Source organism: Pelmatolapia mariae, linkage group LG6 (genome assembly GCF_036321145.2).
Source record: "Pelmatolapia mariae isolate MD_Pm_ZW linkage group LG6, Pm_UMD_F_2, whole genome shotgun sequence".
Lineage (NCBI taxonomy): Eukaryota > Metazoa > Chordata > Actinopteri > Cichliformes > Cichlidae > Pelmatolapia > Pelmatolapia mariae.
Window position 1 is genome coordinate 777592 of NC_086232.1, and position 22507 is coordinate 800098.

Consider the following 22507-nt stretch of genomic DNA (forward strand, 5'->3'; position numbering starts at 1 on the left):
GAATGAAAATATAACCTGTGCATGTTTTTAAATACAAATACAGTGGGCAAAATATGTAAACAGGATTAAATACTCGGACACATGATGCACGTTTCTTCTCATCTGTTGCTGGTAAACCAGACAAGGAAGCAACAGTTTCTTTGACACCAAGTCCACCCGAGTCCACCCGAGTCCACCCGAGTCCACCTGAGTCCACCCGAGTCCACCTGAGTCCACTCTGTGCGACTGCTTATCTTGAGTGCTACATATTTAGTTTTGGTTTTTTTCAATCGTTTCACTTTCAAATCACCTCAGATACTTTCTAGTGATTGTCTCAAAATTCATACTTTTAAACTGCGTTATGAAGATAAAAATCCAAAGCAAGACCTTTGCATCCACAGCAGCTCTACAGGTACGTTTACCCACTCTCACTCTGAGGTCTTTAACAGCTGTGTTTACAATCACTCGGGTTCTGAGTTCGTCCACTGCACGCTGCCCTCAGTTTGAATAACATCACATAATGCCTCGTGTTATATTTGATAGCTGCTGTTGTCAGTGATGCTGAAAATGATGTTAACTGTTCACACTGACCACCTAACGCTAACCCCACTGAAGGAACAATGGGCTGGGAGGTCACCTTCATCATAATGTGACCTCCCAGCCCATTGTTCCTTCAGTGGGCTGGTTTCAGTCATTATGCAAATGTACTGTTTATAAGATTGAAACCTGCAGTCAGCTGAGACTGAAGAAGTCACCTGGATGATGACGAAACGTTTCTCCCACTGAAAACATCACAACATGTCCCGGACTTCAGCTAGAATGGAAAAAGACACAAAGCTGGGGTTATTCTGTCTTTACGCTGCACAGCTGCCTCTTCTTCTCTCATCCTCTCCCCCTCCCTCTCCTGTTGCTACTTCAATCATGAAACTGATCAATGATCAGCTGATCGTCTCTCTTGTTTGTTTATCGCCCACTTTGCGCCAGAAAGAGGAAACCAGCGGATGTCACGCTAAACAACAGCAGCACGTTTAAGCTTGATCAGCTGTTGTTAGAATTTATTTGATATTAATTTCTAGTATCAGCTGATGTTTGCTGGAGCCACAGCTGTAAAAGCTGCTGGTCATGATGTCGGTTTGGATATGTGGTGAGAGGGAAACATGCAGATGAAACCAGGAGATGTCCTTACTGAATCATCAGAGCTGAACAGGTGATGGAGAAACAGGTTTACCTTTTAGGTGACATGAATGAGTTGAAGGGAAGTTATGAACTGTTTCTGAGAGACAAATAACACCAGCATCCTTTTCTACGTAGCTGACAGCTGGTAACTGTGCAGGGGCGGGTCTAGCAAAGCTTTGCCAGGGGGCCAGGTAGGCCAGGTATTAACAGGGAAAGGGGGGCACAAAGAAATACTTTTCTTTCTTATTCTCATTTAAAATGTTTCGCTGTTATTAAATAATTATCTGAAGCTTACAACCAAAGTTTTTATCTGATGTAAAATGTATAGAAATCATACATATACCAACAAGACTGTACATCACTGTCACACCAGCGTCTGTTTTCATTCAAAGGCTTTATGGCTTTAATACCTGGGGGGCCGGTCTCTAGTCAAAATGCCCGGGCTGATTTTTTTGTCCCAGTCCAGCCCTGGGCACGACATGCAGTGAATTAATCTGAGAAGGTGCATTAAATAATAAACGGCCGGGCCAGCGGTGCACATCGCAAATCAGCTGGCATTGACACATTAGTTGTGCCGCTTCTTAATGACGGTATCTTAGCTAACAACCCCAACTACCAGATTCAACTTGTAATTGGCTAAAAATAACCGGTGAGAGGGACGTTGCTAGCTTTCCACATTCCGACACTTCAAATGCTTCAGGAGCTGTCCGCTCACCGCAGCATCAGCACCGCGGAAATACACGGATACATCCGAAGACTCGAGACAGAATTCACAATGCATTTTCGGGACTTTCAGGTGTATGGACCAATGTTTTCTTTTCTGATCAAACCAGAAAGCTTTAATGAGCAGCTGGGTTTGTCTCGCATTAACTGGCTGAGTTAATGCCAGTTAATGTGACATCGAAATGCAGCTGATTGAACTGAAAAGCTCGACTCTGTGGGGGTCAAAGTTTGCAGAACTACGAACGCAACTGGAATCCACAGCTGTGCGTGTTCATGGAGCTGCATTTTCACCTGCTGGACATCACTACCTGACAAGTTTAACTGTCTTCAGAACATTGCAGAGGCCTTATTGACAGTATTTGGCTCTACATATCTGTGTGAGCAGATTTTCTCTCACATGAGTGTCCTCAGGTAGCCGTCTGAATGCTGGACACTCAGAGACCTGTGTCTCTGAGTGGGAGACCAGAGATCATATTAACATGTGTGTCTCTGTATTAACAAACATGCCATATTGGCCCAGTTTATTTTTCTTATCATTGTTGTGAGGAGACCATAAATAGCATTTGTATTTTCTGTTGTACAGTTCATTTGCTGTTATGGATAAAAAGTCTTTTTTTGTTTCAAAATAGCTGATAACTATTCGCTGACAGCTGCCAACATCTGCAAACAAATATAATTCTATAAAGTGGTTCTATATAGTCTGTAACTGTTCATATAGAGTGTTATTACATTTATTGCTAATGCATCATATGGCACATTGACGTCTGAGGAAATTTTAGATGCACTCATCATCAGAAAGGTTGCCGACCCCTGGTCTGGGGTGAACTGCAGCTCCATGACCTGGATGACTTGCTGTAATTGATGAAACCATGAAATCTGCTCTCTACCAGAAAGTCCTGAGGCAGAAAGTCTGAGCATCATTCACTGTAGTTCAAGCACACAGGGTCCAGGTTTGAACGTGTCAGGAAAACTAAATGAAGGCTGTTTTCTGTCACAGTGGCTGGGTCACCCCGGAGTGTATTAGGAACACCTGCTGATGACCATCTGAAGGCTACACCTTGTCAGTAAATAGCCCATTGGTGTTCAGTCACATACTGCTTCTCCCACACAGTCCACACTCTACATCGGTGAAAGACTGGTGCAAAGACAGCTGCACTGCAAAAGAAGCATTATGGCTCCGAACACACCAAACAAGAGCAAAGCTCAGCTAAAGCGAGCCAGAGTCCTGCTCCTGACTGCCAGGGCCATCGTAAATGCTGCTCGGACTCGACAAGTTGTCCATCTGCTGCATCTGCGACCACGATGGTAGCTGGACCTGGGAGTCCACTGTTTCTATGGCAACAGGAGCGGCGTTAAACCCCACACCTCTTGCAGCTGATAATGTCAGCACTCAGTTCTGCTGCGAGGCACTCCCTCATCTCCACCTCCTACCGACGGCCACACCCCACACGTCTGTCAGCCCCACGTGGGAGTAAGCCGACTGCAGCGCCGTAAAGCTTTGCAGCAGAGCTCCACCCTTCCATGTCGCTCTGAGCCATCTTGGAACCTGGTGGAAAACCAGAGGCTGGCTTTGAACTGATTTGGTTGATCGATGCAGTTTTGAGTGTAGAACAGGATGGCTGCTCCGTGTCTTCATTCCTGACGTCCTTCTGCCAATCCAGCTGCCCCTGGGAGGGACTGTGTTTCCCTGGAGTGGAGCCTGAGGAGCCCACAGCAAAGAAACAGGATTAGAAACGGCATTTTTCAGGTTAATACCTGACAAGTTTCTCCTTTTCACCTTCAGTGAAACGCCAAAGTGCTTTTTTAACTGATCTGGATACTTTTTTAGTCTCAGTCCTACATTTGTACCAGTTGTACCAGTTGTACCAGTTGTACCAGTGCGCTGGTACAACGGCTGAATCTGTAAGTTCACTTCCCAACACTCAAACAGTGTCTAGGTTTTATGATAGTTTCATTCAGACAGAATATGAACCAAAATCCATAAAAGGATGTTCCACAGCAGCGTGCATGTTCACCCAAACTGCATCCGAGTTCTCACACAGGCAACAAGACTGAAATCAAGTGTGGAGTTTTTGCCTACAGCTGAGAGTCTATGAGCATTTGATGAAGAATACACATTATTCTGGGTGTATGTATGTTAGTCTTGAGTGTGTTAGAGCTCAGCCACTGTGGCACTGGATGATACTCTCTCCTGCTCAGTCCCACACGCCGTGCTGCTGCTGCTGCTACTAATGATGAAGGTACCATCACCTCATGTCTCTGGGATCTGTGTTTCCTGACTCGGGTTTTTACCACAATCGTTTGTAATGTAATGAATTCTTCACATATTGGTTTACAGACATCGCGCTCCCACCGGCTTCTCTGTTTGTCTGTGCAGTGACCAGGGCTGATGGTTAGTCGGTGAACAGCCTTCGTGGGGTTGGCAGCACGTGAAACAATGTAAGTGAGAAACAGATGATACCTTGGACTTGATCCACGTCTTCCTCCGGGATCTGAGAGCTGCTCGTGTTATTCAGACTCCCCTGACCCTGGAAAGAGGAGGGAGTCTGTGGAGGTGTACTTTCCTCCACAGCCCTGGAGTAGTGAAGAGGCAGCATGGAGGAGCTTTTGGTTTTTCTCCACTAAGTCTCGTTTTTGTAGCTGGAGGAATCTGTGCATCTATTTTGCTTACAGGCCAGCTTAAAACAACCCATCCAAGCTACACCAGCACTAATGCACCGCTCTGGTGCCAACAGTGAGCGTGAGCTCGGCCGAGGACCGCTTCCACCGCGTCCAGAGCGTACGACACAGGAAACGACAAAATACAAGTGTTTGAAAATACAATTTATTAGCAAATTTACATGTCACTATATTCACGAGTACAAAGCAGTGACAATGTTTCTCTCTTCTTTGTTGAACTCATAGCTCAGATTTCATGAATTCATTTCAAAGGTGAAGTTTGTACGCTAACAGGAAGATGTTTGTGATGATGTCATGACTTTGGCTCATGTCCCAAATGAATGAAGGAAATAAAGGAAACCAAACGAAAGCTTCTTTGCAGCCATCAACTCACACAGCCCGTTACAGACAGGGGGGCGTGTCATGAGCTCCTATTAATCTGTACGATATTAAAGTCAACGCTGCAGATTAATGAGGACAAAGCTCACCAGGACAGCCATGAGTTGTGATGATAGATTTAAAGGTGGGGGAGGTTTAAATCTTTTCCCCACTGCTGGAAAAACCAGCTGGGTTAGCAAGTTAGCCTCTGCTGCTAAAGACAGCAGCTGTGACTTTGTACACTTAATGTGTCTGGATTCAGTCAGTCTGATGTCCATACAGGTGCTCAGCTCAGCAGCAGGTATGATGGTTCTTGGTTGATTGCTGGATCTGAAACTGACCTGGTTATCAGACGTGGTCGTGTTTTTATGGGCACAGAAAAGTTCTTTCATCAGTGCAGAGGCACCAGGATGATGAGAGCCGTCACTGCCAGTATCCTGTGTCTGAGCGTCAGCATGATGCAGACAGCCAACACTACGGCTGGGAATCAGACACAGACAGCATGCTAACGCTAAGAGCCCAGAGTGATGCTACAGCAGAGCGTGTGCTGACCCCAGACCAGCAGTCAGAGCCTTCATCAGGTAACAAAGTGACGAGCAGTCAGGCTCCGTTTCTACCTGAGACGATGGCTTTCTCTGTGCTCAGACCTAAACACTAAGACAAACATCACATGTGTGTGTCCTCACTGGGATTTGTGTTGGTGTGTGGGACACTGAAACACCTCCAGCATGACAAACATTTGACCAGACAGCGTGCAATGAATCTGCATGATGTAACGTCTCTGATGTGCTGCTTAGAGATGGTGGAGCCTCTCAAAGCAGAGGCAGTGAGAACATACAGGAGCTCTCAGTGATGGAGTTAATCACTAAATCTGTGCCCGTCCCCAGCTGACGCTCATGTTGATTCGGTGCTTTTTTGTAGAACATTTGTGGTAAACTGATTAGGCGACTTACGTTTCATGTAAATACACACACACAGGAAGCAGGTTACAAAAGACAGAGGAGCAGCAAACTAACGGCAACAAGTGCACCACACACCAACAGTTGTGACATCATTTCTGATGTACGGCGCCGTCTGCAAGGAGCTCATGAAGGACTAAATGATGATGATGATGTGTCAGCATCTCGTCTACTATGGAAAGATCAGAGGTGTTGATGCCATGTGCAGCTGATTCATGCTGCTCACAGTTCAGGAGTTACCTACAAGCTCATTCACAGTGTTCATGGTCTGATTGGATACTTCCATAGAAACACCTGTGTGTGTGTGTGTGTGTGTGTGTGTGGACTGCAGTTCCATACAGCGGCTCATCCTTACACAGCCCACTCACATACTGCATCCTGTCCCTCATCAATAGCAGCGTTTGGCCCTTTGTGTGCTGCAGGTGCGTACACACAGGTTCAGATGACTGTGTGGGTGACGTGACAGCAGCTCATGTGATAATATTCTGGTTTAAGCATTCCCACCATCCGGTTCTGTTTCTGATGAAGTTAAGGCTGAGGAAAGTTAGTAGTGTATAAGACTGCCTCTGGAGGACAAGCTGCGGTGCAGCGGGCTGTGGAGAGTTCGTCTTTGGGTTCAGTGCTGGATCTTCTGATGCCTCTTGAGGTTGCTGGGGTGGGAGAAGCGCCGGTTGCAGACGGAGCAGCTGAAAGGTCTCTCCCCGGTGTGCACGTTGCGGTGGATATCCAGCTGGCTCTGACACACAAAGCTTTTGCCACACAGTAGGCAGGTGTAGGGTTTCTCCCTGGTGTGCCTGGCCATGTGCTTCTGCAGGTCCGACTCCATGAAGAAGCGTTTGGTGCAGATGGTGCAGCCGTACGGACGCTCCATTGTGACGGCCTGGTAGAAGGACAGAGGGAGGGCTTTGTGTTGGACCGCAGGGTGGTGTAAAGTCAGGAGGTGCGTGTCACTGGAGGAGTTGATGCTGGAGGTTCCTGGAGGGTCATCGTGAGGAAGAACAGACCCGTCTCCGGCTGAGCACAGACCCGAGGACCGAGTCTGGGGTGATATCGCGTCCTTGTGTCTGTCTCGTCCTCTGATCTGTTCTCTGGTTGTCTGGACTGCATCTGACAAGTCACCCCCCTCCCCTGCGGTCTCCTTGTCCGATGCCCCTCCCCTATCAATGACGATCACTTCTGGCAGCGGGCACTCGGAGGGCTCCAATGCCGCCTGGTTATCTTTGCTATTATCCTCACAGGAAGCTGTACCCAGCCCGGTGTCAGCACCTTTACTCGAAGGCCGACGGTCCCCTGCTCCGGTCTGCTGCGGCTGGGAACTGTGAAGAGTGTCGCCGCCCTCAATCTCAGCCGTCCCACCGTCAACAAAGCCGACGACGTTGGATCCACTGACCTCTTTTTCCCTCAGGTGTCTGGATGTCTGGCCGTCGCTGACGCCGAGTGACGTAGCAGTGGTGGAGCCAGCATCTCGTCTCGGCAGCTTGTGGTTAACAGACCCAGCGTCCACTGCTCCCTCCACCTTGACGATCAGCAGCTCGCCCTCCCCCTCAGGTTCTGCTGACTGAGAGGACACACCCACTTTGAGAACAACACTGTTCTTCACATCATCAAACTATTTCAAATGTAATCATTACAACACAAGTCCAAATAAATAGCACGTGTTACATATATAAAAAAAACAGCAGGAATTTTCTTTTAACTGTTTCCATCCAGAGCAAAGCTGCAGCTTGTCTGCATATACATGAATCTAACTGACACTTCCACATACCCACCATGATGTTTTGGTTTCTGGTTTTAGAGCATCACACAGGAAATCAGCCCAAGGCCCATTTTCAACTAGACTGTGCACATTTTAAATATAAGGACTGTTTTTATTAGTGTGCAGTGAATGACAACAGTCTGAAGCCCACAGGCATCAACAAATACTGCGTCTCCTCCCTGAGACGTTTGCTGCTTGTCTACTGTGCTGTGAACCTCCAGATATTTATGGACCCAACATTAGATTTGTTATTCACGCTCATCAACGACAAGAACACTTTTCACTTTAAATGAGGGACGCACCAAGGAGATGTTAGCCACATGACAGCAGCAGCTAGCTGGAGAGCTATCATATCACGGAGGACGCTAACAGCAAAGCTGTGGACAGGAACTGAGGGGAGCTGCAAAAACAAACCCTCAAATATTTTGCCAGTGAAGAAATTTAGCTTGGAAACCAGAGACGAGTGAGCATTTACACCGATCTATACAGGCCTTTGCTAAATGCAGACACATTAGCTCCTGTTGCTGTAGGTGTTCTTACTACCACATCTGAATGAAAATGCACCAGAAGAAAGAAAAAGCCAATAATGTTTGTCACTGTTGTCTGTGGACGTTACCACATCAGACACATGCTTATCTGTGGGTCACATAAGAAACATCACATCGTGAGGGGAACGTGTTCACAGGCAGTGGGACAGAAGTGTGAGTACACTCTGTTAGAGAGCGCATTAACGCACACACACCATGAAATAACTAAACCACATGTGACTGTGGTCACAGACACTCACACTCTATTATAGAAATGTCTACATCTGTTCTATTGTGTTCCCACCACGGGGGCCACGAGCCCAGGGAGTCCTCATAGCTCCTCCCACGACTGGAAAAACAGAGAGCGATGGAAGGAGGAGTGTGGGGGGAAGTTAGTGAATCAGGAAGTGTAGAGGAATAATAAGCAGGAAGTGAGGTCAGCTACAAGAGGATGAAGAGTGGAAATACACTTGGTCCAGATGACACACCTGTCCAGGTATGAAGATGTCTATGAGAGGCTGTTGAAGCACGGAGAAGAACTGTACTGGTACAGACCTGCCAGAACGAGGCTGATGTACAGAGCTGCAGCAACTACAGAGGGACGATGAGCCACAGCAGGAAGATATGGGACAGAGCTGTTGAAGCCAGGTTAAAGAGATCAGTGAGCAGAAGATGTTTGCTTTGAGGGTGATGATGGAGAAGAACAGAGAAGGTCAGACGGAGCTTCACTGTGTCTTTGAGGATCAGAGAAAGCAGATGATAGGCTGCTGAGAGAGGAACTGTGGTGCTGCACGGAGAGGTCAGGAGTGCCAGAGCAGTGTGTGAGGGTGGTGCAGGACACGTATGAGGACACAGCGGTGAGGTGTGCGGGTTACATCAGGGATCTGCTCTGAGCCTGTCCGTGTTTGAGCAGAAAAAGCCCACACCTTCATGGATCGCATGTTTTAAACGGGGCGTAGAGTAACAAAGGGAGGTCTGCTGTGGCCACTGTGGTCACTCGCAGTCACAGATCCAGCCATGACTATTTAAAAACAACTTCAAACTATAAATAAAAAAAAAAGTGTGAAACAGTTTGGACTGGTGTGCACACGGACGTGTGTGGATGAGGACGGTCTTCCATGGAGGATTTACCTCGGCTTTGGTGGTGGTCACAACCTCCTGATCAGGATCCTGGTCCAGACTGACGAGCTGGATCTTCTGCACAGACTGATGAGCTCCTGGCCCTCGGTTCAGAAACCTGGTCCTGCCCTGCAGAGGGGGGCCTTATGGGATACCAGAAGAATGATTAGAGGCTCATGAGTTTGATCATTCAAAATAAAGACTCATATAAACAATCAGGTGTTTAATGTAGTGTCAAACACATGTGCACGTTATGTATGAAAAAGCTGCATGTCCACAGAGTCAGAGGCTCGCCGCTCTGAGTCAGCCCTCCTTACACCGACGGCTGACTCAGTAGATCATTGGAACATCTAAGCTGGATTTCAGTGTTTGGACAAACAGACGTCATCACAGGTGAACAGGTACAAATCACCACCTACTGACCAATCAGATCTCCAGAAAACAGCCACTCCTGGGAGATCCCTGTGACGTGTGTGAGCCGACAGTCTAACGCAGGGGTCCCCAATCCCAGTCCACGAGGGCCGGTGTCCCTGCAGGTTTTAGATGTGTCCTTGATCCATCACAGCTGATTTAAATGGATAAATGACCTTCTCAACATGTCCTGAAGTTCTCCAGAGGCCTGGTAATGAACTAATCATGTGATTCAGGTGTGTTGACCCAGGGTGAGATCTAAAACCTGCAGGACACCGGCCCTCGTGGACTGAGATTGGGGACCCCTGGTCTAACGTCTGATATCAATTCTTAAAGGAAACTTTGTTTTCTGTTGGCTGCAAACAATTTTACAGCACGTAGTTGTAACCTCTGTGTTGTGTTTATCACTGACAGTCAAACCATCAACCAGCACTGAGGCTACAGTAGCTCCATCCCACTCTACTGAGTGCTTTAACTGGACCAACCAATCAGCTGCTGGTACAATAACCAGGTCACATGTTGTCAACACCACCTACGTAGATGAGGGAACCCAGGGTCAGACATGGGGGTTTGTTGGGCTCTGCCCTGCTTTGTTACTGAGCAGCCACCAGTGCATATACATATTTACATATTTTATGGCTGTAAATGACACAAAGACACTTTTCTCCTCCAGTGGCAGCCAACGAATCAAAGACAGGAGGAGTGAAATCGCTGAGTCAGGCACAGAGGTCAGAGGTCAGCGGTGTGTTTACGATGGACTACACTGAGGCCTTTAAAGTAGATAATCAGCCCACAGAAACAGTGGAACTGCAAAGATATTCCTCGGGTATGTGTAAGGATATAATAAGGCCGTGGCGTTGACACTCGAGTCCATCAAGCTACAGAGGAGGATGCTCCAAACACAGGACAGGCCCGCGGCCGTGGTCAAACACGAAAATCACCGAGTGGACTGTGTCACGCTGAGTCACGGCACACTGCCCTCCCTCCGCGTCGTGACCGTGTCTGCCAGCCTGTCCTATGACGGTAATGCTTCACCTGCCGGTGCCGGTGCTACATACCTGCCTGTGAGTCCCTGCTCTGCCGGCTGAAGAGGCGAACCCCGGGAAAGCGGCTGCTGATGGAGCCCTCTGCCCCCCTCACCCTCTCCGCTCGGTACCGGGCGATCTGCAGCTCCAGCAGCTTGATTTTCCTCCTCAGGAACTCGTTCTCCTTCTGGCTCCGGGACATCTCCAGGTGAACCACCGCGTATCCATCGTCCACAACTTTACAGATTTCCGCCACGGCCGCGTTAGCCAGCACCTCCATGATGGAGGCGATCTGAGAGTGGAAGTCCACGGCGGCAGACATCTTCAGACCTTCGGCCCTCTCACAGAAGACGGAGCCTGCGCGTTGTTACTGCCGCTATCTGACATGCATAACCCGGGACCACCACCTGCACCTCGGCTCACAGGATGGACGCTCTTCGGAAGCTTTAACGTCGACGGAGCTTTTCCAGAAGGAACCCCGGCGATCAGCGCACAGCGCCCCCTGCGGTCAGGAGCGGTACTGCCTCTGAGCGCTCACCACAGCCAGAGCTGAGAGGACTCCCCGCGCTGCTGCACGAGAGCACACAGCCAACCCACGCTGCAGTCACGGACCAGTGTTCACAACAGCACGAGAAGCACCGTGGAGTGGAAACCATGGGTCACGGGTGATGCTGATATCAGGGGGCAGTGACACGAGCTGTAGTACGTGACGGGTTGTCAGTGGGCTGCTTTCATGATTTGTGTGTAACAGTAAACAGCTGTAGAGGGACAGAATGAAAAGATGAAATCCTTGGTTATGACATCAAACTACAGAAACCTGTGAAAATGAGGAGAAGCACAGAGCTGTGGGTGGACAGTCGCCCAGAAAGCAGCACTGCCGTGGGGCGCATCTTCCATTACTGCTTCTTTTCTACACCTGCACACAGTCAAATCAAATCACTTTTATTGTCACATCACATGTGCAGGTACACTGGTACAGTACATGAGAGTGAAATTCTTGTGTGCGAGCTTCACAAGCAACAGAGTTGTGCAAAAATACAATAACGTAAAACAAGCAAAATATAAGAATGGCTAAATCTGAAGTAATAAATATATGTACAATATATAAGAGTATATGCATTACTGGATGTGTATACTAAATATGTTTTTCTACGTGTGTGTGTGTGTGTGTGTGTGTGTGTATATACATATTTTACAAATGAAATAGAGTAAACAATAAAATAAGATATATAAAATATACAGAGGTTGGTAGTTGACATGTGCAAAACAGTGGCATTAATGTACAGTATGGAGTGCATAATGTTGAAGTTCCAGTAGTGAGGGTGAGGTGTCTATGACATGTTCAGCAGTCTGATGGCCTGGTGGAAAAAGCTGTCTCTCAGTCTGCTGGTACAGGACCAGATACTGCAGAACCTCCTGATGCTGCAGAACCTCCTTCCTGATGGTAGTAGTCTGAACAGTTTATGGCTGGGGTGACTGGAGTCCTTGATGATCCTCCCCGCTTTCCTCAGGCACCGCTTCCTGTAGATGTCTTGGAGGGAGGGAAGCTCACCTCCAATTATCCGTTCAGCACACCGCACTACTCTCTGGAGAGCTTTGCGGTTGTGAGCGGTGCTGTTGCCGTACCAGGTGGTGATGCATCCAGTGAGGATGCTCTCAATGGCACAGCGATAGAAGGTCCTGAGGATGCGGGGGCTCATGCCGAATCTCTTCAGTCTCCTGAGAAAGAAGAGGCGCTGCTGCGCCTTCTTCACTGTTTTGTTTATGTGTACTGACCACGTAAGATCCTCAGCCAGATGTACACCAAGGAAGCGGAAGCTGCTCACTCTCTCCACAGCAGCGTCGTTGATGGTGATGGGGGTGTGTACTCCTCTGCACCTCCGGAAGTCCACTATCAACTCCTTTGTCTTTGCGACGTTGAGGGTGAGATGGTTGTCTTGACACCAGTGGGTCAGGGCGCTGACCTCCTCCCTGTAGGCCGTCTCATCACCGTTGGTAATAAGACCCACCACTGTAGTGTCGTCCGCAAACTTCACAATGATGTTGGAGTTTCTAGTGGCCGTGCAGTCGTAGGTGTAGAGTGAGTACAGGAGAGGGCTCAGTACACACCCCTGTGGAGCACCAGTGTTCAGTGTGATGGGGGTCACACAGTCACGGACCAGTGTTACAGTCCTGTCCACATCTATACTGAGTCACACACAGCGTTTATTGTCCCAGCTTCATGTCAGATTAGGGAAAAGGATCAGCAATGGGCTCTTTGAGCTCTGCAGCCGGACGACGATACAAGACCACGGGTCAGTTTGCAGCTCAGACATCAGAGCACAAACTCTAATGAAAGGAGCAAGACAATGGTTTCAGAAAATCCACCAAACACAGAGAAATGAGGCGCACAGTTTTCATTCAGGGCCCTGTGACCACTGTGGGAAGCTGAAAGCAGAGGACAGGCTTCACTGAAGTGACCCCAAACCACAGGAAGACAAAGAGGCAGCCAGATCTCAGTGAGCTGCTGCAAACGGAGCTCTGCAGCCATGGACGGTCATCAGCAGCTGAGATTTAGTGTTGCTGGTTTTGAACCTTCTACATCATCCCCCAGACCAGCTGATGGCGCTAATGCGCCGTTTTGCTGTTTACCAGCCTCCAATGAAACTTTAAAAAACCCAAGAAGTGTAGCCCCCCCCCGCCAGGAGACACTACGGGAGTTTAAAGTAACGCCTAAATCTCGCGATGTTTGCCTCCAGTTACTCTTTGGGGGGGTTACAGGCGAGTTGCACAAGGTCAGTCGAGCCGGTGTAGAGGCGAGCAGGTCGGCGTGTCCAGGCTTTGCGTTGTCCGCTAAATCTTCTCCAATGGCCAGAGGAAGCCGCAGCCGTCCCTCGGCTCCAGCCAGGTGAGACTGTCACAGTACCTGTGTGTGAATATCTCAGCGCTGCACTAATGCAACAGCAGCGCTGATTCCGCCGTACACGTGAGTTTGTCACGGTGACGTGCGCCTGAAACACTGCTGACATTATTCTGCGTCACAAAGGTCACAAAAGGTGAGTGAAGTTTTCCTCCAGGAAGCAGCTTTAGCTAACAGCTCTGAGTTCGACAATTATACAAATATTACAAACATAATTTGATCATCTCTGAACTAAAATATGTTTAATGTTAGCCTGAATTCAGCTGTTTCAATAAGAACAGCACAGTTGACATCAGGGGATATGACAGGTGAACATGCACTGACAGCTCTCCAAATGAAATCAAATGATCCAGTTATGAAGCTGAACTTTAGTCAGGAACAAAGAAACCAAACACTAACATGTAGAAATGAGCTAAGTGACGTTTGAGTTTTGGACTGAATGCATTCTGGGATTTTTGACTGCACCGAGTCCACACAGGTCACCACCATCAATGCACGCTGGATAGGATGGGAGGAGCCGGAACACATCTGGGAATTTTGAGCGTACTTTGAATTGGGACGGTACTTGGTCTGCGACGGATGGCGTATCACAAATCCACACATAGCATGCTAACGAACTCCGAGCCTGCTAACTGTGAGCGTCCTCTCTCAGGCTGTGAGACTCTGATGTGAAGCCTACACTCAGAAACTAACAGCAGCACAGAGAGCGTTCAGCAGCTGGAAGCTCTTGTCCTGCTTACAGCAGTGTTGCATGACTTTTTTTGTCCTGTCTGTAGCCCAGCTCCATCCCACGCTCCAGCTCCTGTTCACGCACCTCCGGCCTCGCTGGCCCCAGCTCCTGCTCAGTCCCAGGGTCCAGGACTCATGGCCCAGATGGCTACCACAGCTGCAGGGGTAGCTGTCGGCTCAGCTGTGGGCCACGTGGTTGGCAGCGCCCTCACGGGAGCATTCGGTGGGGGCAGCAGCAGCAGTCCAGAACCAGCCAAAGCTACATACCAGGTAAGAGGTGGTTGGAAATGTCGCCCAGACGACGGCCAGCATGCCCAACTTGAACCCGTTTCCTCAGCTCTAATGTTGCAGCTGCTGTGGTTTGAAATGCCACGTGTGTGACGTTTCTTTATGCTCTCATTCAGGAGCCCCCCCGGTCTGCTCCAGCCCAGCCGGGCCCCTGTCACTTTGAAGTCAAACAGTTTCTGGATTGTGCCACCAACCAGACAGACCTCACTCTCTGTGAGGGCTTCAACGAGGCGCTCAAACAGTGCAAGTTCTCCCATGGTAAGTGGTAAAGGAGGCGTGGAGCCTCATACTGCAGCTCTACTCAGAGCACGCCACGAAAACTGCAACAACAGCCCACCGGCTTCATGTGATTGCCCTGAGTGTGCAGTCACATGATCAGTGGGGGTGGGCAGTCAGTGGAAAACAAACATTCAGAACCTCTAATCGATCCTGGTTATTTTGGTTCCCTCATTAGCAACAGTTCCCTTTAAAACAAAGTGTGCTGATGGTGTTTGGAGACCAATTGATGTCTGCAGGGTGGTCACTCGTGTTTGTTTGTGATTGTGCAGGTGTGACATCGCTGGTGTGATGAACGGACCCCCACAGTCATGGTGAAGATCACGTGACACCAACGGGAGCGCTGTACTTCAGAGTGTGTGTGTGTGTGTGTGTGTGTGTGTGTGTGTGGGGTCTGGGCTGACTGTATAACAGTGATGAACTCTTTAATAAATAGCTGCTGTAGACGTCACGTGTTGGTCTGTCCTACTTTGGGATGCTCCAGTGAAACAAAGTCCAAATGTTCACTTCCTGCTTTGATTATTTTCAGTGTGGGAAACTGATGATGATGATGGTGGGTAAACACTGTGAACATTAAAGGTTTGTTTGCTGGATTGGTGCTATAAGTCTGTTAGCAGCTGGATACTCACAGGTTAAAGTGTGTGTGCCACACACTGCACTAAACGGCACACAGATCTGAAAGCTGCATATTAAATTTCACCAGGTGTTTTACTTTTTTTTAATAGTCATGTTAAATTTGCAGAAAACCCACAAAATGAATTGAGCCTCTTTGAGATCTGTAAACAGCAGGTGAGTGTCCCTGTATAGATGTGTTCGTTTGAAAGAACGGCAGCAGCCAGTTGGGACTGTGTGTGGTAAGGTTGCACAGAGGTCTGTGTGTGTTAGCTCCCAACATGAGCCACACAACACTGCTTTCAAAATAAGACTGACTGTAACTCCAGAAACACTAAATCTAACAGATTATTATCACTGCAGCTCTGCCCGACACACGTGCTGTATATCTGAATGAGCTCCTGTGTGGCAGCAGAGCTGAGTCTCTTTGCTGCCTGTTCAGAGGTTGGTGCAGATCATCTATGATGGATACCAGTTTGTTCAGGGCCCTGCTCCCCACCACAGCTTCCAGTTTGCAGCCAATCACAGAGTCAGCCTTCATTCAGTTTGTTGGTGTCAGCCAAGTGCACTGAGCTCACCGCAGTGACTGAAAAGCAAACCACCTCATCACCTTCTTGTGTGCAGCCTCTGTGTTGCTCGTCCCTCCTGCTGATGTGGTCGTCCCAGGATACATATAGGTCATGTAGCCCCCCCCCCAAGCCCTCTTACTCTCATGCAGAGTCTATTCCTCTCAGACACTCTGCAAACTCTTCGTTATTACCAAATTTCATCATCATTCAACTGCTGGAGCAAAAATGACAGCAAATAAGGATTTATGAAATGTTTCTGATAGCGCTAGTCCTCAGTTTAATTTATATAGCTCCAAGTCACAACAACAGTTGCCTCAAGGCGCTTTATATCGTAAGGTAAAGAAAAACCCCAAAATCATATGACCCCCTATGAGCAAGCACTTTGGCGACAGTGGGAAGGAAAAACTTCCTTTTAACAGGAAGCAGTGGAAACAACCACAGCGATGGAAGACACGGCCGCTCGGCCTGAACTATGAACACATTAAACCAGCCGTCCGGGACAAAGTCATCCCTGTCAGTCCTGGTTACGTTCATTAACAGTGCTCTGGACAGTCCCTTGCGAGGCTCCGTAGGGCTTCATAAGAACCTGATGTTTAACAGTCCACGCTGAAGTGATTTGCTACCTGCTTCTCTGTGAGTGCTCGCACTTGTTTCTTTTTGACTTGAAGCGTGGGAGCAGACACACTGCAGCCGTGGACGGTCTCGTTTATGTTTAAACACATTTGTCCAGGTTTGTAGAAGTGAGAGCAGCTCTGTCCAAAGCGGGACGGATGTGTCTCCTGACGGTTCCAGGAACTTACCTGTAAAGCTCACAGCGCTTTCTGGACCCCAACCAGAGAGCCGACGATCTAAGGAGAACATGTGACTGCTGGATGGTGGTGGGGAGGGGGGCAGACACGTGACTGCTGGGGGGCTGTGATTGATGACACCTGACGTCATGAATTACAGTGGTAGTTTGTCCCGCGTGTTTACAGCCCAGGTAAAGAGTTAAGGTTTTCCATATTTACTTCCGGTTTCGCCAGCTCTTACGACACATCCGTCTCAGCCTCCCACGGCCACGTCCGTGCGAGCTTCAGCGCTCCAACATGCCTTTCATCGAGCTACAGAGCAACCTGCCCGCCGGCCAGTTCTCGGAGGCCTTTCTGAAGAGGCTGTGCTCCAGCACCGCGGCGGCTCTGGGGAAACCCGAGGACGTGAGTACCGCACACACACGAACCCCAGCCCGACCTCCAGGCCTGCGAGCCGAGCGCAGCACACGGAGGATACGTGTCCGCTGTCTGGATCACAGCGGGTCGGTCATCAGCCCTCTCAGCCCTGATCCACGTACGACAGGTGACCAATCACAAGCACCGATCGGGAAGAGTTGGATATGACGCGTGAACCGGTGAAAGTCACCGCGCAGTGAAAGAGCGTCAAAAAGCCGCTTTGTCAATAAAGTTGATTCAGTATCACAGCGCAGGATGATAGTCACGTGTCTGATGAGGGTGTAGTTTCTATTCTTGCAGCTGCAGCCTCTGGATCAGGCGTGGGGACCTGCAGGTTTTACATCTCACCTGAATCGCATGACGAGTTTGTTACCCGGCCTCTGGAGAACTTCAAGACATGCTGAGGAGGTCATTTAGCCATGCAGATCTAAAACCTGCAGGACACCGGCCCTGGAGGCCTGGCGTTCCCCACACCTGCTCTGATTCCAGCTTTAGCCAGCAGGTACAAACAGACTCTGTTTAGGAGCACTGAGGCTTGGAGAGCTATAAAAGCTTTAAAGCCAACAAGCAGTGAAGCTGCTAATAAGAATCATATCTAATACTGATGCTCATCAGAGAAACACAAAGACTTTAGACAAAGCTGGATGTCGAGGTGATGGAGATCTGCTGTCAGTGTTATTGTCTGCTCTTTGTAACTGTGACTGACAGAGTGAAGAAGAGCGCGCTGCTAAAACTAGTTTCCATGGAGCAGAAACACATGAACAGCATTTTAATCAGCGTGTCATGTGTATCGTGATCCAATGATAATATTAACATGTATGTGCATTTGCTTGAACTCTTGTTTTTTACCAAACCTAATGACATGCTGGCAGAGACCGCTCACATCTGGAGCCCGGACAGAGGACGATGTCTCACCAGTTTACGGGAGAACAGTTAAACTGGGATACTGTGTTAGGTCAGGGCTTGTCAGCATGCAGTTCAATCTGCCACAAGTAGCTTTCAAATACCTATGAAAATATAGATTTTATACAGCAGATCAGGTTATTGTGCTGTCAGCGAGTAACGTGGCTTTGTCTCAACTCAAAAAGAAGGAAAAGCTAATAATAAAAATGAAAACATTCTCAGATAAAAAAGTCTTACCAAGCAAACAACGCAGAAGTATGGAGAGCAAAATGTTCGTACAGGGCGTCGCTTCACCTTCGCTCAGGGTCATAGCCACTGTAGGAGGTCAGAGGTCAGAGTTACTGTTTCCACCTCCACAACTCTGGATTTTAAACACTAATATTTTCCCCCTCAGAGATGTACATGAAAGAATGTGACTCTGCTTAGAGAAACACGAACTCTACCTTTGCACAAAGTCTGATAACACCAAACTATTGAACACTGTATTATTCAGTGGATTAACTGAACTGATGCTCGTGACCGTGTTTAAGGCTACATCATGTTTTACGTGTGCAGTGAGGACACAGAGGAGCATCTGGTGCACCTGTGCTGCCCTCTGTGGAAGTATGCGCACTTAGTTTGTTTGATGAAGCCCTGCCCGCGCAGCCTTCTTTCTCAGTCGGGCTTCAGTGCGAGTGTCTGTGTCTTTGGTCCAGCGGATGAACGTGGTGGTGACGCCGGGGCTGCCGATGCTGATAGCAGGCTCCACCTCTCCGTGCGTGATCCTGTCAGTGTCTGCTATCGGTGTGACTGACACCGCCGAGAAGAACAAGGAGCACAGCGCCAGGATCTTTGAGTTTCTGACCAAGGAGCTCGACCTGAACCAAGACAGGTGAGCCTGCTGTGCACACTCGCTGTAGTTACCTGTTTACTCTGTCTGCTTAACAGCTTGACAGTGATCACATGTAAAGGCTGTGAATGTTAATGATTCACTAACTAAATAAACTAATGGACATGAGCTGCTGAGCCTTTTCTGAATGTAGAAGAGCGTGTATATTTCCTGCACTGCAGAATGCTATGAAGTCAAACTGATCCCAGCAGAGCCCAGCACTAATCAATGCCACTGCAGCACACAATCAATCAATCAATCCTTTTATTTGTCACATGCAAAGTTTACACCTGCAGTGAAATTGGACCACCCACCCCCCCCCCCCCCCCCCGACCATACATACATAGCACAGACATCACATGGGTTGGAGAAATCAATGAAATGTACAATACAATGAGAGGAGTGGGGAAAAAGAGACCTCTTCTCCAAGGGCGTAGATTTGGCATGGACGGAAGGGACATGTCCCCACCAATAATTTGATCTCTTCGAGTAAAGAAAAACAAACCCGATAGAAAGAAAAAAAAAACGATATGTCAACGTCTCATTCACCCTGCGGTGCAGAAAGAGTTAAATTACGTTCTCTACTGGAGTCCTACGTCATGTATTTTTCAAAGAAACCTGTAAGTCACTTATAGTCAAGTTAACTCATAAAATCCGTCCGTCATAATAACGTTACAGGCTATGCTAGGCCATACATGCCAACACCTGATTTTTCCGGGAGAATCCCGAATTTCACTGCTCCTCCCAAAATCTCCCGTCCGAGGACCCGGCCCACTTAGATCGCGAAGGCAAGGTCCTCAGGTGGATACAGCCTCTGAATTCGGATACCCCCGGCCTGTCTCCGGCCGGACAATATTAACGGTGACATTTAACTTATTTTATCCGATAAATAAACACTGTAAGATTCAAGTTTTTTTGTATATATATGTATATATGTATACCACTCCCTCCACCAACAGCCCTTTTGAATGTCTCCCTAATTCTGAGGCCTCAACGTTGGCAAGTAGGTGCTGGGCTTTGGCCCACATCAGTCTAAAGTTGTATGTAACCACGAATAACGTGTTGCCATGTCCACCAGGAGAGACTGGACAGTATAGATGTAAAACCAATATGCCAGCAGTTTATCTCAGTTAGCGAGAGGAGCAGGCATGTGTTTGGCTCCTTCACATAGTGGACATTGAGTTGTTGTGTGGGACACCAGTAGTTCATGTCTGTTGCTGTAACAGTAGTTCATGTTTAGAATAAAAATCCCAGCTCGCTGACTTGATCGGGGCAATAGAGCCTAAAATGTTGCATCATTTTGCTGAGAGATCTTGAGTAGTTTTATGGACAAAACCCACCAGGTCATTCAGTGTTCCCTTAGTGCTAATGTATCAGAGATGTTGGTGTACTATAACTGAAGTCATGTTGTTAAGTCCTTAAAGTCATATTCTTTTATTGTCATGACTGTATTTGAAGCTATTTTTATGTTTGTATGATACCTGATTTATATGGAATATGGCTGAAGTAAACTAAAGTCTAAAATACTTAGTCAGTCATTTGTTTATTAGTAATTTAACATTATATAATTCACATATAAAACTATGAATTGTGATTTTAAATGGTTTAAAAGCATGTAGAATAGCATATGTAGGCAAGTATATTTCTCCTTTTTTATCAAGAAGCAAAGACAAAAAGGGGAAAAATAGAAACAGGGCAGGGCTCGGTGGTTGAATCATCCGTCCCCACCAACGCCAAAACCAAATCTACGCCCTTGATCTGCTCATACTGGGCTCCTTGTGGGAGGTCAGCATGAGAACAGAAAACAAAAAAACTCCTGTGCACAGAGAGCACGCACATCTCCACATCACAACACCATAAACCACATGACAAGCAACGGGGGTGGGTAAGGGGCTGAGAGAGGAGCCGATGTAGACGCAGCCATCTTGCCCTGCAGCTATTAATCCAGCGCTGGGCCCAGACCTGCCGTCTGACCTCGGCCTTGGAGATAAACCTTCGAAGGTGTCCAGGATCCAGGATGGAGGTGTGTAGGGTGGGAAGGAACACGTAGCATGCTTCACCTGATGGTGCGATGGGTTAAGAGTGTCAAGGAGCAAAGTCACAGGAAAGGTTGGAACCATATCAAGCAGAAGGAAAATGAAAATGCTGTGCATTGTAAAACCTTTAAATCAGGGACTCCACGTCTCTGCAGAGAGCACAGTCTCAGCAGCGACTGAGGACACCCCGTGAGTCAGTAGCTAAGTTGACGTCTCTGTTGTGGTGGAACGTGGCTCTTATTTACATCCTTGCTTGGATTCATGGAGATTTGTAAGTATTTGTTCACGCACAGCTCTCCTACGGTCCTGTTTGAGTCGAGGTTTGGACTCTGACCATGCTGCTGTAGTGGGGCTCACTGGGCCTCATTCACTTACATTTGTGTGGACATGTACTCGGTCTGTATCCACACAAAGTTACTGTTGGATTCATCAAACGCACCATAGTAGTGATTCAGAATCAGTGTAAGCCAACAGCTTGTGCCTGCTGTCTCTGTAAGAGAGACCAGGAGGAAGTCTGAATGACATTAGTGAAACGTCAGAGTCTAAGCGGACGCAGAGATCTGAAGTGTTTCCACTGGAGATCTGATGGTTCAAACAGGAAACAGAGGGGCAAAGACCTGACCCGTCAGCCCAAATCCTCACCTCTGCACCACCGTGCTCCACAAAGCTGGCGCAGAGGTGTTCGATGTGCTGTGTTTGTGCTTCTCCTGTTGTTGCAGATCATCTGGACACATGTGGAACATTTCACATTAGGATGATGTAGAGAACTGATTTGGTAGAAAGATTGCTTTCAGGGCCGGTCTTCTGTCTGTGATGATGGTTTAAACACTGTAAGCATTAGTGCTGCTGTCAGCGATGAGTGTGCTGCTCTCATGTGGACGTGCAGACTGACTGCTGTGTTTGATTGGCAGGATTGTGATTATGTTCAACGCGCTGGAGCCTCACCAAGTAGGGAAAAAGGGAACCGTCATGAGCTTCCTGTGAAGGCCCGCCTCCCTGAAAGACCAGCTGTACCACATCAGCACCCGCCCCCCTCTGAACACAGCATGATCATTTCTGCTGTCTGAACCAAACCCAAGCTCTGCCACTGTTACATTCGCTTGGTTTCTGTACTTGTTACGAAGAAGCGCACAGAGAAAAGCTCTAAAGTCTGAGTTTTGATGTAGCAGAGGGCTCCGCTGGAAACAAGGTTACTGTGATGTGGATGAAATAAACACAGTTCACGTATGTGTGTGTGTTTGCCTTCTTTCACATGTTAGCAGACACGTGTGAGCCATCACTGCACCGTTATTCATCTGCTGCCAGATTCTCAAGGCTCAGCTTCACCTGAAAATGTTCATTGTTTCGTGTGTTCAGCAGGTTCGATGTGAATCTTTGCACATTGGTGATTTCAGTCGTTAAAGAAGTGCGA

The 22507-nt window shown here is 48.1% G+C and overlaps 3 protein-coding genes across 3 annotated transcripts; 2 read left to right on the forward strand and 1 right to left on the reverse strand.

Moving 5' to 3' along the window:
- Positions 1-3632: 3632 nt before the first annotated feature.
- LOC134628827 (zinc finger protein 18-like) lies at positions 3633-12242 on the reverse strand. Its single transcript, XM_063475599.1, has 3 exons — positions 10745-12242; positions 9288-9418; positions 3633-7431 (listed from the first exon to the last, which is right to left on the reverse strand). Exons 1-3 carry the CDS (start codon positions 11031-11033, stop codon positions 6490-6492), a joined length of 1362 nt encoding a protein of 453 aa, XP_063331669.1. The 5' UTR covers positions 11034-12242; the 3' UTR covers positions 3633-6489.
- Positions 12243-13435: 1193 nt separating this feature from the next.
- Positions 13436-15349, forward strand: chchd10 (coiled-coil-helix-coiled-coil-helix domain containing 10). Its single transcript, XM_063475050.1, has 4 exons — positions 13436-13598; positions 14387-14609; positions 14744-14885; positions 15176-15349. The coding sequence occupies exons 1-4, from the start codon at positions 13558-13560 to the stop codon at positions 15193-15195; spliced, it is 426 nt and encodes a 141-aa protein (XP_063331120.1). The 5' UTR covers positions 13436-13557; the 3' UTR covers positions 15196-15349.
- A 1697-nt stretch (positions 15350-17046) lies between these two features.
- Positions 17047-22323, forward strand: ddt (D-dopachrome tautomerase). Its single transcript, XM_063475600.1, has 3 exons — positions 17047-17277; positions 18888-19063; positions 22008-22323. Exons 1-3 carry the CDS (start codon positions 17170-17172, stop codon positions 22078-22080), a joined length of 357 nt encoding a protein of 118 aa, XP_063331670.1. The 5' UTR covers positions 17047-17169; the 3' UTR covers positions 22081-22323.
- Positions 22324-22507: the final 184 nt, after the last annotated feature.

Bases quoted from the DNA above. Each gene is read 5' to 3' on its own strand.
- LOC134628827 (XM_063475599.1), bottom strand. From the start codon at position 11,033: ATGTCTGCCGCCGTGGACTTCCACTCTCAGATCGCCTCCATCATGGAG. The intron at 9,419-10,744 runs GTATGTAGCACC...GTATCCCATAAG, and splicing joins GAGCAGGGACTCACAGGCAG to GCCCCCCTCTGCAGGGCAGG. The intron at 7,432-9,287 runs GTAAATCCTCCA...GTGTCCTCTCAG, and splicing joins TGACCACCACCAAAGCCGAG to TCAGCAGAACCTGAGGGGGA.
- chchd10 (XM_063475050.1), top strand. From the start codon at position 13,558: ATGGCCAGAGGAAGCCGCAGCCGTCCCTCGGCTCCAGCCAG. The intron at 13,599-14,386 runs GTGAGACTGTCA...TCCTGTCTGTAG, and splicing joins CGTCCCTCGGCTCCAGCCAG to CCCAGCTCCATCCCACGCTC. The intron at 14,886-15,175 runs GTAAGTGGTAAA...GTGATTGTGCAG, and splicing joins ACAGTGCAAGTTCTCCCATG to GTGTGACATCGCTGGTGTGA.
- ddt (XM_063475600.1), top strand. From the start codon at position 17,170: ATGCCTTTCATCGAGCTACAGAGCAACCTGCCCGCCGGCCAGTTCTCG. The intron at 17,278-18,887 runs GTGAGTACCGCA...TCTTTGGTCCAG, and splicing joins CTCTGGGGAAACCCGAGGAC to CGGATGAACGTGGTGGTGAC. The intron at 19,064-22,007 runs GTGAGCCTGCTG...TTTGATTGGCAG, and splicing joins CTCGACCTGAACCAAGACAG to GATTGTGATTATGTTCAACG.